This window comes from Suncus etruscus, chromosome 15 (genome assembly GCF_024139225.1).
Source record: "Suncus etruscus isolate mSunEtr1 chromosome 15, mSunEtr1.pri.cur, whole genome shotgun sequence".
Lineage (NCBI taxonomy): Eukaryota > Metazoa > Chordata > Mammalia > Eulipotyphla > Soricidae > Suncus > Suncus etruscus.
In genome coordinates, this window is record NC_064862.1 from 58,597,013 (window position 1) to 58,612,980 (window position 15,968).

The 15,968-nt window shown below is 37.7% G+C and overlaps 1 protein-coding gene across 1 annotated transcript; it reads left to right on the plus strand.

Annotated features, from left to right (window-relative positions):
- The first annotated feature begins 4,380 nt into the window (after positions 1 to 4,380).
- On the plus strand, positions 4,381 to 5,220 carry LOC126029866 (olfactory receptor 7D4-like). Its single transcript, XM_049788119.1, has 2 exons — positions 4,381 to 4,728; positions 5,014 to 5,220. Exons 1-2 carry the CDS (start codon positions 4,381 to 4,383, stop codon positions 5,218 to 5,220), a joined length of 555 nt encoding a protein of 184 aa, XP_049644076.1.
- Positions 5,221 to 15,968: the final 10,748 nt, after the last annotated feature.

Consider the following 15,968-nt stretch of genomic DNA (forward strand, 5'->3'; position numbering starts at 1 on the left):
TCAAATATTGAATGCTTGTATCACTTATTGATACAAATCTGTTATGTGAATTTATGGATAAATGATATGTTTCTTAATTAGAAAAATGTCAACTCTATTGATAATATTTTTCTCCAAAAAGCATTATTTTATCTTTTTGTTATACTGCTATCAGTCTTTCTGTTATTATCTGTGCATCATAAAACTAATCATAAAAGTTTTGTTACATAGAGGGTATGAAAACTCACATGACCCTAAAATATGATCATTTTACTAATTTTCTTTTATTTGTTATGTATGAACTCTTTTCTTTCTGAATATAGTTAAGATTTCAATCACTATGGAAAGATCCAAGATTTAGTTGATGTTCTAGATAGATCTACAATGGTTTGTGTTGTTCATGAAAATGTAAAGGAAAATTCTCTCTGTTGAGGTACATTCCCTGATACTTCCAATAAATTTCCCTGTCTTTTTCTTTGTTTTTTTTTTAAAAAATATTCTCCTATTACAAGAGTTGCAGTAATGTCCATGCATATGCTATGGTTCTATAAAGTTACTGCCTCTCTGTCATCATTAAATGCCCAAGACCTTTCATCATCCTAATATTTCTCTGCTTCTTCAGTCCAGGCACTTGAATGCCACTTACTTACCTTCTTGGTAACAGCACCATTTCTGTGATCAGAGAGCAAGCATTTATATTTGTTGTTCTCATTTCATTGCTTAATTTCTTTATATACCAAGGATGATTGGGTGCATGAGCATTTTTCATTTACCTATGATTTACTTCTAATTAACATGGCCTCTTCTACTCCTATCCATATTTTGACAAAAGGCAATATTTCACCTTAAGACATTCTATCTTGGGCCCGGAGAGATAGCACAGCGGTGTTTGCCTTGCAAGCAGCCAATCCAGGACCTAAGGTGGTTGGTTCGAATCCCGGTGTCCCATATGGTTCCCTGTGCCTGCCAGGAGCTATTTCTGAGTAGACAGCCAGGAGTAACCCCTGAGCAACGCCAGGTGTGGCCCCCAAAACAAACAAACAAACAAACAAAAAAAAAACATTCTATCTTATACATAGTCCCACAATTCCTTAATCTACTCAGTCTCATTGGTAGTTCACAGACCAAATTTTATATAATCCTACAATAAAAAGCGGTCTGTATTTCTCAATGTTTTGTGTTTGGGGGACCAATGCTACAAAAGAACTGCTATGTCCTCTGGGAGTTCTATTTTTATCAAGAGTTTTCATTGCAAGCTAAGTCTCATGACATTTCCACCAGCGATTAAAGACTATTTTCACTAAATATTTTATATATGTTAATATATCAATATTTTAATATTCTCCCATTTGTGAAGTGATAGCTTATTGACATTTTATCTGCATTTTCTCCTAGTTAGTGACAATGAGCTCCTCTCATATGGCTGAGATCAATCTATATGTCTATTAAAAGGAATATCTTTACAAATCATCCCTTTGGGATTGGAATGTCTTGTACTGAAGTCAGTGAGTGCTTTATATTTTGTGTTATTAGACTTGTTTTTAACATATGTATGCTGTGCAGGTCTATTTTGCCCAATTATAGGGGTTCTTTATTTTAGCCATAAATTAATAATATCTGTATGTGTGTGTGTAACAGATAGATATGGAGATAGTTCTGAGCTTGCAGGCCACTGTGAGCAGTGACAACAAAAGTAGATGCCAGTTGAATTGAACATGTTCACAGATGTGTTCATGTACAAATCTATCAGGTGGCAATAAATGAAGGTGAGGTGCCATTTCTACTGTGTAATAATCAAGCTGTGGTGATTTACAACCATGTTGTTTTTCTCATCACACAACAGACACATCAAGAAAGAGTTTCTACTCTGGAGATGAAATGATCTAAATTTATAAACAATAACACTGGCATATAAATAACATATTGTGTTTTATAACACAGCTAACATGCCTACTTTTCTATGAAATTTCTATGGAAATTCTATGGAATTTCCCTATGGAATTGGATCATCATATTTTTTTTATTGGGACACACTCAGGATTACTAGTCTCGACTCTGTACTCTGTGCTGGATGCCCTATTTGTAATGGGAATTTAAACTGTGGTGAGCTAGATGTAAATTATGCAATGTAACCCCTCTACTACCTTTCCAGCCCCATTATTTTTTAAATAGATAGATCCTACATTATCTTGCAGAAATGGAGTTAATGAGGGATGAAACACAATTGAATCCACAATAGTGTAATTCATTACAGTCCTTTCACCTGCAGGACTGAATTGTCATTCTGAAGAACTAGATTAAAACAACAACTATTGTGGAGAGGCTTGTAAAAAGGGAAAGCTGCATATTCACAGGCACGGGGGACCATATGGGACACCAGAATTCGAACCAACCACCTTTGGTTCTGGATCAGCTGCTTGCAAGGCAAACACCGTTGTGCTATCTCTCCGGGCCCATCACTTCCTTCTTAAATCAGGTTAGAGCAGCATGCTAACATCAATTTTCATAGCAAAGGCAAGGCAATCCAGGAACTTCAAGTGTCTTTTAACAAAGCAAAGATCAAGATGTTAAACAGTTCTTTTTCACACATAAGGCTTACTTGTACTATTTTCTAGAGCATTGATATAAGGTATACATAAATTGAAGGAATGTAGTATAAAACCTGACTTTCCTAGATTTCAAATGAGTATTACACTAAGTTTATACCAGATGTCTTGAATAACATTGCTAAATGGGAAAGTCTTTCTTGTTTTCAATTTTTTTCTGAAATAAGTATATAATATACTTAAGTAGTTTGCTGAACAAAAGTGAACCAATAAAATACTTTATAATTTTCTTCTTTTATAATGACAATGGGAAATCTCTTGCCTTGCACTCCATCAATCCATGCTAGATCTCCAGCAAACCATACAGTCCCATGAGACTTTCAGGAGTGATTTCTGAGTGTATAGCCAGAAACAATCCGTGTTTACTCCTGGGTGTGATAAATACATATATATATATATAAAATATTGAGATATAGTTGCCATACTATTGTATATGTTCATGGTTATATAAATATAATTCATTTATATTCATTTATGGGTTTTTGGCTGTGTTCAGAGGTTACTCCTGGTTCTCTGCTCAGAAATCACTCCTGACAGACTCAAAGGGTCATCTTTGAATAAAACTTAAATAGTTGTCTTGAAATGTAATTTACTGTTACTCTTAAATTTTTTTAAAGAATGATCTCATTCTATCACCTCAAATCCTACAGAGGAAGCAGCATGAATCATCCCATTGTGCCAACTAAGAACCCAGGCACAGAGAGATGAAAAGGTCACCAGAGACCAATAAGGTTTTGAATCAAGATTCAGTCCCGGGGCCGAAGTGGTGGCACTAGAGGTAAGACATCTGCCTTGCAAGCGCTAGCGTAGGATGGACCGATGTTCAATCCCCCGGCGTCCCATATGGTTCCCCCCAAGCCAGGAGCGATTTCTGAGCACATAGCCAGGAGTAACCCATGAGCATCAAGTGGGTGTGCCTCCCCCCCCAAAAAAAAAGATTCAGTCCCAAATGGTCAGACTACAGTTTACATTCATCCGCTATTAATATCAATGCACGTCATTTTCTTCAGTATTCAAATGTATGTGTTTATATGTATACAGGTGCATGCAGAGAATGAGGATTGTTTTGTTTCTGTGATTGTATTTGGTAGCTATCTTTATTACACACCCACCTTTGCTTGTTCTGAGCACTTGCTATGTCCCCAGATTCGGGTAAGTCAGTTTCAGAAACAACCTAATGATTCAAATGGTTACAATCCCAAACTCACCTACAAGCAAAAAATTACTGCTTTGGAGCACGCCAAGAATTAATACAAGACACTGCATTTGGGGACCTCACACATTCTAATCTTTCTGAACCCCCATAATCTCTGCTCACACACACACTCTCAATCACTAGTCTCTTGTTTACCTGACATGAGCAAATTCACAATCCCACTACGCATCTGCACATTCTATTCTCTCAGTACTTCTTGACCTTCTATTTTTGGGAAGAGGGCCATATCTCAGAGGACTGAAGTCTGGCCTGCAAAAGACTTTATGTTTGATTTTCTGTACCCAATAGCCTCCCAACACTGCAGATGCAATATGATGGCTTTGAAATTTTACATGTCTGTTCCTTTATCCCCAAAGTAGAATAATAAAAACTAAAGCATGCCAAATTAAATGAAATTAATTCCAAACATGAAGCCTAGTTTTGGTTGCACTGGTATATTCAACATTCAACTTTTTCTATCTTAGCAGATATACTAGCTCCATGGAAGTAGCAAACCAGACAGAAGCATCACAGTTCTTCCTCCTGGGTCTCTCTGAGGATCTGGACATACAGCCCCTTCTCTTTGGCATGTTCTTATCCATGTACCTGGTTACTGTGCTTGGGAATCTGCTCATAATTCTAGCCACTATCTCAGATCCCCACCTCCACACTCCCATGTACTTCTTCCTCTCAAACCTGTCATTCACAGATATCTGTTTCACCACTACCACCATCCCCAAGATGCTGGTGAACATCCAGGCCCAGAGCAAAGCTATTTCCTACATCGGCTGCCTCACACAGGTCTACTTTTTCATGGTATTTGCGGGATTAGACAATTTTCTCCTGACAGTGATGGCCTATGACCGCTATGTGGCCATCTGCCATCCCCTACACTACACAGTCATCATGAATCCTCGCCTCTGTGCATATCTGGTTCTTATGTGTTGGCTAGTCATTTTCTGGGTTGCTTTGTTTCATATTCTCCTGATGGCACAGTTGACCTTCTGTGTGGGCACTGAAATCCCACATTTCTTCTGTGAATTGGCTCAGGTGCTCAAGGTGGCATGCTCAGACATCTTGATCAACAGCATTGCTTTGTATGTATTTACTGCACTGCTGGGGATGATTCCTCTTGGTGGAATTCTCTACTCTTATTCTCAGATTGTCTCTTCCTTAATGCGCATGTCCTCTAGTAATGGAAAGTACAAAGCTTTCTCCACATGTGGCTCTCACCTCTCTGTGGTATCCTTATTCTATGGCACAGGCCTGGGTGTCTACCTGAGTTCTGCTTCCACTCATGTTTCTGAAGAGAGTGCTATTGCTTCTGTGATGTACACAGTGGTCACTCCCATGCTGAACCCCTTCATCTATAGCCTGAGGAACAAGGATGTCAAAGGGGCACTGGGAAGGCTCCTCCATCGAGTTGTCTTTTGTCAGTAATGGGCTCATCACTAGAGAATATTGTGTTCCCTATGGTTGATTCAATGAAGATTTTTAATGCCCTGAGTAATTTTCTCCTAAAGAAACAGGCACCATTTCTTCTATGCTGATACCATATAAGTCATTGCTGTTATGAGACTTTGTATTTTATACAACTCCCTTCACTAGTTCCTTTCTTCTATTTGAAGCTACTAAAGTTTTACCTTTAGTCATATAGTTCATGCTTTTTCCTGGTTTCTGAATGTTGAAATAAAAGTCTTGTGTCAAATTATAATAGTGTTTTTCCCCAAAATTCACTCAAGTGATGATGTGTTTACACTAAGTTTAATTCTGCCATGTTTCCCCAGAGAAATGGGGTGAGGACTGGAATCACATCATATTCAGCACAAAGTTAATTTTAGTCAAGTGACAATGTATTGTTCCCATTTATGAATTATCTTTTGTCAAAAATATTTTTGCAATATTTTCTCTAATTTGCCCCAGTTTTCCTATGAAGGAGACTGAAGTGTAAGTATAACTAGGTATGCACAAACAGAACCCTAATATTTCTCCCTATTTTTTTCAGACCTTTTTTAAACTGCATTGTAGTTTTAAACTTTATCGTAGAAAACTGGACTGGAAAGATATCTGTCTGGGTGATTGGTAGCAATAAAATGCCTAAATAATTCTTAGAGTCTACTTTATTCTTTATTGTCTGTCCTTTCTTTTTTCACCCTTCTTTCAGCTTCATTTTTTAAAATGTCTGTATCAGATTTTATTTCAGATATTGGCATGAAAATTATCCTGGTTTGGGGAGTTTAGAGTTAAGGTGATTATGTGACTACAAGCCCAAACATTTAATACAATGCTAAGACTATGACACAAATGATAATAGGGAAGTTCAAATAATTAAATAAATAAAAAAGTTATAAAGGAAGTCTTTTGAAGTGGAAGGAAATTTGGGTTCTTGTAGGGTATCAACAGCTAAATATTCAGAAAGAAATTATTTAATGTCCTAACTTCTCGCTAATTTGCCCTGAAGGTAGCAAGAACACAGGCATTGGCGATTCAGCTGATAAGAAAGAAAAGAAGGGGGGGGCAGGAGGTCTATCTGAAAAATGGGCACCAAGTTTATTATTCTAGGCTCATCTTTTCAGGCAGAGGTTACCTAAGGATCACATGTTATGATTATGTAAGCCACAAATGTTTCCATTTTTTTTATTTCATATAACGCCATCATGCATACATCACAGGTTACTTCCTGGAATGTTCTGCTCTTCACCAACTAAGGGCAGGAATAGAGAGAGCTATGTCCTTCTGTGCCACTTGGCACATGGACCCCTTGCCTAAGGCAGCTCCTTCTGTAAGAGCTATGTCTTTCTGTGCCTTTTGGCAATGGAACCCTTGCTTACAGCAGCTCCCAACACTAAATATCAAAGGTTTTTACAAATAAACAAGTAAAATTAACCCAAGACTGCTGCAGACGTCTTGCGTCCCTAAGCAAAACCTTAGTGGGTTCAGAAAAACCTTCACGGAAGAAAGCGGGTACACAAGGCGGACGAATATAAAATATGAAATAATTGAGACCATACAAAATGCATTGTATGGGGACCCACATCTATGAGACGAGAGACAAATTTTACTTTTCAGCTGATGACATTTTAAGCACAACTCTGGTATGCAAAGTGTCTTCAGGGAAAACAAAGAGCAGAGGATCATTAGGAAGGATAACACAATGATACCAGACCCTAGAATCTACATATCAAATAACTACCCAATGTAGATGAGAAAGAGCCCTGCTAGAGGTAAGGCAAAACATGAGCTGGAGATGTTTTTTGGATTAGCAAAAAACAGGTTTTTTCAAGAAACAGGAGGAGAGAACCCAGTTCTGCAAGCAATGTTTTTGCAGTGACTGGAAAATGGATTTTTGGGGGGACGGAAATTATAGTTTACCATCATGGAGCTAGACCCAGAAAAACAAGTTGCTGGCGCCAGGCTATACTCGATCTAAGAGTTACAAATAAACTAGCCAGCAGGGAGCTTTTGGCGGGCTTTCTTTGGTACTGAAATTTCTTTATGACTGTAGAATAGCTAAGGCCAAGTTTCTGTAGTAGAAAAGGAGACAAAAATCAAATTAAAGGAAAAGAAAAATATAATGTTCCAGCCATGTCAGAAATATAGCCAGTAATCCATGCAAGGGTCATTGATTGACTTCTCCAACGGGCCTTCTGGCAGATATTTCTTGGGAGGAAAATTAGGCACTGCACCAGGAAAGCCAAAAGCCACGTCTGGTGAATGCTTCCCTAATAAATGGAGACATGCATGCTGCATGCCTCTACACAAGACAGTGACACAAAAAACAATAATTTTACTGTGTACTACAATAATCCTCATGAGGAATACCTGGGTAATTACAAATTTACAAAAAAAATTGTATGTAACCACAGTAGAAGCAGCAACAATGCTGAATCTTTAAACATAAATTTAATTGATAAATATACTTACATATCAGTTAACATTAGTACTATTACCTTGCTTTAATCCCATTGCAAAAGTATTTACAAATATTCAATCTTGGTCCAATCACCCAGTAGTGGAGCAACTGGACTCTCTATCCATAAATTATCATAATGACATCTGTGGCATTGAAAAAAAATTTCCATATTTCACTTCCATTATGTATCCAAGGTTATACCTAGAATATTAATGATTACCAGTGTACTCCCCCTTCAAAGGTCCTGAATTATCCTTCACCATATTACCCCCAATTCAACTGTCTGTTTGCTCTTCCCATTATATTGCATTTGGATCTTTATTGCTACCTTACTGAGTACCTTTAATTCCCATATATGATAGATTTCATTCTATCTGCCCCTTTCATTCTTCCCCAAAGATCCATGCTTGCCTCCATCTCATCCTTTCAACTTAATTGTATGGAACACTTCTCTCACTATATTGACTTTGAACCTTTTTTGGGCTATCTTACTGTGTATCTTTGCATTCCACATATAAAAAAGATTATTCTGTATCTGTTCATTTTTTTATAATTGTTATTAGTATTATTCACTAAATTTCCCACTGTGACATCATTCATAGCTCCCAAGAATACAACAGTGAGCATAAAATACTAATACCACCTGACAAATATAGAAAAATCATTACATCTTTGGCAACAGTAGGATAAACATACCTTGTAATTCCCAATTGGATTTCCTTGACTTTAACCCAGGAGACATCTCACATTTCTTGCCATTCAATGTGTTATCTTTACCTCCAAAACAATAAATATTGCAACATCTTCCAAATAGTCTTGTCATTGAAATAAAATCAGACACTCTGCCTGCAGAATCAGATTCCCACATGAAGACCTGCTGGTGTGATTAACAAAGGATCTATGACTAAACTCACTTTTACATAGTAGGGTCCCATGTTACAAAAAGTGCTGTCAAATTTTACTATGAATTTGGATTTGATACAACCTTCCCATCAGGATAATGGCATCATGGGAAGAGGGCTCAAAACAAATTAATACTTTATGTATCAATTTAGTCAGAAATGATTCATAAACCAAAGAAACTCACAGTCACAAGAATGCAACATATGGAAAATAGTTCACCAATATAGAAGTAAAAAATGTGTCAGTATTCAGTAGAGTTTTAAATAAGCATTTGCTCTAGCTCCTTGAACCATGCCCACTGTTATATAGGTGCAGGTGAAAGAGTTGTGAATGTTAGAAGGTAGTAGGCCTACAGGGATCTGGAGAAAGATAGGGAAGGTGTGGTTGGCAGGCCATAATGCCAGGTGCATTGCTCATATCCCAACCTGACTTCCCCCGATCTTTTAAGAAACAGACACAGGAAAGAATGGTGATTTAGTAATATGGTACCATTAAAACATAGGCATGTTACACTCAGAAACCCCCAAATAATCATTTATTTTTCTCAACTCTGAAATTCTCAAGTTAAATGCAATATTGTGCCCACACATCTTGTGGGTAAATATGGACACCTTAAGGATCTGGGAAAATAGCAGCACAGGAACCCAAACACAGTCAAAGAAGAGAAATAAAAACCAGAGCAGAAATAAACAACATAGACACAAACAATACAAAAAATTAATGAGACCAGGAATTGGTTTTTCGAAAGAATAAACAAGATAGACAAACTGTTGACAAGACTCACAAAAAAAGGGGAGGGAAGAACACCCAAATAAATAAGTTTATAAACGAGGGCCCGGAGAGATAGCACAGCGGTGTTTACCTTGTAAGCAGCCGATCCAAGGACCAAAGGTGGTTGGTTCGAATCCCGGTGTCCCATATGGTCCCCCGTGCCTGCCAGGAGCTATTTCTGAGCAGACAGCCAGGAGTAACCCCTGAGCACCGCCGGGTGTGGCCCAAAAACCAAAAAAAAAATAAAAATAAAAAATAAATAAGTTTATAAACGAAAGGGGAGAGATTACAACAGAACCCCAAGAAATCCAAGCCATCATGAGGAAGTATTATGAACTGTACTCAGTCAGGCTAGAGAACCCTGAAGAAACCGACAGACTTCTGGAAAAATATCACCTACCAAGACTTGATAAGGAGGATGTAGAAGCCTAAACAGTCCAATCACATCTAAGGAGATTGAGACAGTAATTAAGAAACTCCCCCCAAACAAATGTCCAGGTCCAGATGGTTTTACAGGTGAATTTTATCAAACATTCCAAGAAGAATTACAACCACTGATTCTCAGGCTTTGCCAAAATATTGATTGCTTCCAGGTGATGTCATAGACAACTTTGGATGTTTCGTAGATGGCTTCCCTGGTTCAGGGGTGACTGGAAAATGCCCAAACCACTGAGGCCTGCGCCAGGTCATCATGTCAATGTTCAGGGTATAAGGTTTATTTGCACCACAAGATTTGTGTGGACACCCTAATCTTAAACCTCGGTATTCAATCATACTGGATACTTTATACAGTTCTTATTATGACAATGTCTTGATAAAATACTCTAATTTAACCACTTCCTTTTGTTTATGTCTTCTATTAGGACACAAAGCATATGATCATTCAGACCACTGGAACAGCCAATGGCGCACCACAGACCTATATTACAGGTCCCAATCATCAAACATGTTTTTGCAAATTAGTACTTCCTTTTTCTCTTCTTTTTCTCTCTCTCCTTCTCATCTTCCCCTCTATTTCTTCTTTCCCTCTCTCCTTTACTCTTCAGTAAGGTCTGTCAAACACAAAGCCAGCTGTCAAACAGCACCTTAAATGATAAGATAGACTCTCAGCCTGTGAAGATTGCAGTACACTGTTTCTATTGATCTACTCTCAAAGGCTTCCTTTCCTCCTCCTTCCTTCATTGTGGACCTTTGCTTGCTAAGAGACTCGGTTCCTGAGAAGTCTCACCTCAAGAATTTTTCCTAATACGGGACAATTGTGAGCCGTTTATCAGACCGCACATGCTGAATTACAGACCAAAGTGGTGCACTGGACTTAACATCCCCCCAACTACTTCAAAAGACATAAAAAGGACATGTATGTATTCTTTGAATATTTTATATGTATTCCCTTAATAGCTATAACCCTATTGAATATTCTCTTATATAGTGACATGTTTCCCCACTGTTTGTTTTGGTCTCTTCTTTTTTTTTTTTTTTGGTTTTTGGGCCACACCCAGTGATGCTCAGGGGTTACTCCTGGCTATGCACTCAGAAGTCGATCCTGGCTTGGGGGACCATATGGGACGCCGGGGGATCGAACCGCGGTCCGGTCCGTCCTAGGCTAGCGCAGACAAGGCAGGCACCTTACCTCTAGCGCCACCGCCCGATCCCATGTTTTGGTCTCTTCTTTTGTGATCTGTTCAATAAGGAATTCTGGTAGAAGAGTCTCTTGGTTTAGAACTTATGTTAGAACCAAGTTATGGGGATTATTAGACTTGTTCCCTCGATCTCCATATGCACCTTGTGGCATCTTTCCTCTTTTGCATAGGTACATTAAAATGGGAAAATATTACACATACAAAAATGTTCTTATCTAATAGAGATATGAACACACAAATCTTGTAATGCAGTGGGGCCTTATACCCTGAACTTTGTCATAATAACCTGGCTCAGGCCTCAAAAGAACAGGCATTGTTCACTCACCCCTGAACCAGGGATACCATCTATGAAACAACCATGGTTGTCCATATCATCATTTGGAAGCAACCCTCTACCAGGGAAGACCTTACTGATCTCCTGGCATTGACTTACTCCAAAGAGGGTTCCCTTAACACCCATAAGACTTAACAACAACAACAACAACAACAACCTGCTTTCATGGCAGGGCTTTCCTCTAATTGTGAGGTGAAACTAGAGGATGCTCCACGTCAACCTGACTTCAATGTAGGATATGCACAGAATCCAGGATCTTTAACTAGAGAGACCTGACACCAACAACAGCTATTGTGCAATTTTTTTTTACAGGGACCACAGAGAATGACCCAGGGGTTGGACAACGTAGTATGCCTGGAGCCCAGAGCTGGTCTTATGCCAGAAAACTTCAGGGGAAAAGGTCTCCTCGTTTTTAGGCCAAGGCTTTTCCTTTCCATTTCCCCCATATTTTGTTGGGCCTATGCAAACAAGGATTGCCACTCTAACACCATTTTTACTGTATTTAACTCGTATCCTTAAAAATAAGAAGAATGGGGCTGGCGAGGTGGTGCTAGAGGCAAGGTGTCTGACTTGCAAGTGCTAGCCAAGGAAGGATCCCCTGGTGTCCCATATGGTCCTCCCAAGCCAGGGGAAATTTCTGAGCACTTAGCCAGGAGTAACCCCTGAGCATCAAATGGGTGTGACCCAAAAAACCAAAAAAAATAAATAAATAAAAAGAACTTATTAAACCTTTAGCTATTGAATCATCAGTGATTCAATAATTTCCAAAAATATACTTTCTACTGAACTTTTTATTTTCTTTCTCTTTCACTCTTTAGTTTTTCTATTTTTAATAACTTTGCCTTTGTTCTTCCTGAAACAAATGTATTATGATCAATTGTGTCAAATGATGTCTTTTCTTTAAATAAAAAAATTAAAAAAATAGCCAATGCTCCAATGAACATAGCTACATATATGTTTAATATATTTTTGTCTTTGAATAGTTCACAAGATTGCTTTTTCAAGTTCTATTCTTCTTAACATTATTTAATATTCTTTATGTACTTTATTTGTTCTTTTGGGGTCATGCCCAGCAGTGATTATGGGTTACTCTTTGATCTGCATTCAGAAATTACTCCTGGAAGGTTTGGGGACCACATGCAATGTTAGAGATCAAACCTGGGTTGGCTTCATGCAAGGCAAACTCCCTAACCACCATGCTATGACTCCAGCCATGAAGTTCTATTCTTACATTTCTAAAAATCCTCAATGCTGTTTTCTGTAGTGGTTAATCAAATGAAATTCACATCAACTATGAAAGAAGGGTTCTTTTCACCATATATTTTCTGACTCTGGTTATTTATAGTTTTTTATTTGTATTTGTTTTGGAGGATCTTAGGTCACACCCTGTTCAAGTTCTACTCCTTTCACTGTACTCTGAATCAGTCCTTAAAGCTCAAGAAACCATGTAAGGTGCCAGAGATTAAATCTGGGTGGACAATAGGCAAGGCAAATGCCCTATTGGCTCTATTTGTGCTCAATTCCAGCCTTCTAAGTATATACTATTTTCACAGGGGTGGCATTATATCTTTCTAAAATTTTGATTTGTATTTGTATTTTTTTTTCACTTTATGGGTTCTCAAATTGTACCTTACCAAATGATCTATTCTGGAAATGGTTCCATGTAAACTAGAGAAGACTATGTAATTGAAATTGGGTCCTGTACTTGTTAATCCCAGAATTTCCATTCCTTGTTTAGAAATTGAGTTTTCAAGATCTGTCCAATAAAGAGAGTGGGGTTCCCAAATCCCCTCCGGGACATCCTTAATACTGCTCTGGCACCAACATGTGCCAGTTCTAATAAGATATCCTGACAATGAGGAAATGGAAACAATTTTATCTAAGAACAGGCTGTTTTACCTCACCATCTAACGATAAGACAAAATCAGAAGACTTGTCACCCTTTGATCTGTGCAAAAGTCAAGATCGCTCATAACTGGGCAGAACGTATCCTGAGACCAATAAAAAAGCCTTAGCCTAGGTTTTGATCTACGATCTGTACAACAACCAAGATCTCTAATTCCAGAGGTCTGACTGAGACAATTGCAACTGAACGGGTCTTCTGGAAACATAATAAAAGACTCTGTCCCAGGCCCCATACTAGGATTAGCGCAATGACCAAGACCACCAACTACAGAAGATGGATTAAAGCAACAGTGAAGGAACAGAACTTCTAGAACCACAAAGAAAGACTTCATAATAAGCTCCATTTCTTGACCTGTGCAGATACCAAGATTTCTAAATATAGAGGTCTGATTTTATCACCCATGACGAAGCAGAGGTCTTCCATACACCACAAAGACACCGAGGGAAGAGTAAATGAACATGAAAGGAGTCTATAATTATTCCCGTGACAGCATAATTCAAGGGTGAAGAACCCCTGTATCTCTTAGGCCAAGGGAATTCCCTTTCTAATATCCCCAATATTTACTGTGCCTATGCAGGAAAAAAAAAAACCAGCACAAAATAATCTTTTTTATTTATTTATTTATTTATTTATTTATTTATTTATTTATCTATTTATTTAGTTTTTTGATTTCTTTGTTTTGGTTTGGATATTGAAGTTGTTGTCTCCAATTTCTTTTTCCTTTTTGCACTCTGTTATTTTTTTATTTCAGGACCGTGGTTATTATGTGGTGCTTGTCTTTATTGCTGTAGAGCTCACTATTTTTTTTGTTTTTGTTTTTTTGATATCTCCTTTTGTATTTCTGTGGTATTTCACTTCCTTTTTCCCTTTCTTCTCTCAAACTGAGGTTGAGAGCTTCTAGAAGGACTCGGTCCATATTCGGTTTATTTGATTTTTACCCCACTTTATTGCTTTTCTTTTCTTCAAACAAAACCACATAACTTGAATTATCTAGTTCCGCCTCTCAAATAGAGGGGGAAATAATGGAGAGTATCAATACCAAACAGTTGTATGATCACTAAGTAGTAAATTAGAGACAGAGGAGACCACTTATACTAGTAGCCTGGGGGGTGAGGGTGGGGGATATGGGATGCAAGATGGGAATAAGGGTGAGGAGGACAAGTTTGGTGATGGGAATGCCCCTGATTTAATGTTAATATGTACCTAAAATGTTACTGTGAAAGATATGTAAGCTACTTTGGTCAAAATAAAAATTATAAAAGAAAAAAAAGAAAAATAAAAAGAGAGTGGGGTTCCAAAGTCTCCACTACTGCTGTACTGTTGTTACTGTGTCTCCACAGGCCTATGACCAGGGGCTCATAGCCTTCGTTTCCTTTTCATATCCTCAATGAATACTAATGGGGCAAGTCTTCTTGATATAGTGAACTGTTAACTAGCATCTAATGTTCAATCAATTCTTTTATTACTATCTTTAGCTTGAACACTTGTTCATCTAATCAAAATATGACTGGCTCTGCTTTTTAAAACTTACATTAGCCTGTAGGGTTAGTTATTTAGTGAATATTAACTATGCCTTTTGTAAACAGCTGACACTTGAGTTTATTCATCCAGCCTTTGTATGCCTTTGGATGGGCGAGTTCAGTCTACTGAAATTTAGATAAATCTTTACAGTGAAGGTTTTTTTTCTTCCATTTTAAAGAGGATTTGGTTGCTTTTGCCATTTGTTCTTTATGTAAGCTTATCAGTATGTCACACAGAGGTAGTTTATTATTCTCATCATTATTTTATTTTTGGACTACATCTGGCATTGCTCAGTATTTTTCATTCCAAGTTTTTCACTCAGCATTCATTCCTGTCAATGCTTGTAGAACCATATGAGATGCTGTGGTTAACTGCATTCAAGGTAAGCACACTATCCATTCAAGGTAAGCACTGTAGCAAAACAGAGTTAGTTTAAATTTGACAAATATCCTTATATTTTCTATATGAAGCTGAGATTGAGAAATTAAACTAAGATGTATTTACTCACACAACATTAATCAGTATATTTGATCAAAGCTTAACTACATAAAAATAGATGTGGTCCATTGAAGTGGAATCCTCATGCCCCAATCCTGAGGGATTCAGGAGGATAGGTCTGGAAACAAACACTGATACAGGAAATAATTCACACAGAATGAAGGAAATAAAACAGGTTCAGGAAAATTACAGCACAAACCTTCCACTCACTAGCAAGAATTACCAGCAGACAGAAAGACTAGCTGTGGAAACTGAAACCACAATCAAACTGAGACTTGAGGTTTTTATTGGGAAGAGAAAGAACAGCCCCTAGCGTGAAAAATAGGTAGGGTAAGGGACAAATCCAGAAGTACTTCTAGTCCATGAGTGACCAAGCATCAGCAAGAATTATCCTGTTATAATAAACCAATTATACTTTCATAGTCCATGAGAGTTGTTGAGAATTATATAAGCATATTTATTTATATCTTCAGAGGCAATTACATATATCAAAGGATACCTGAGTCACATGTGATAGATACAGTAGAATCTGTAGAATGATAGGATTGAACAGTGAAATGGTTTGAAAACATATATGGTTTCATAACACTTATCTCACATTTCAAAAAATGAGTTGAAATGCAAGTATACAATGTTCAGAAGAGCATATGTTAAAAGTTATAGAATTGTGCATAGATGATCATAATGATTTCAGATGGTTGA

Bases quoted from the DNA above. Each gene is read 5' to 3' on its own strand.
- LOC126029866 (XM_049788119.1), top strand. From the start codon at position 4,381: ATGTACCTGGTTACTGTGCTTGGGAATCTGCTCATAATTCTAGCCACT. The intron at 4,729-5,013 runs CTAGTCATTTTC...TGTGGCTCTCAC, and splicing joins ATCTGGTTCTTATGTGTTGG to CTCTCTGTGGTATCCTTATT.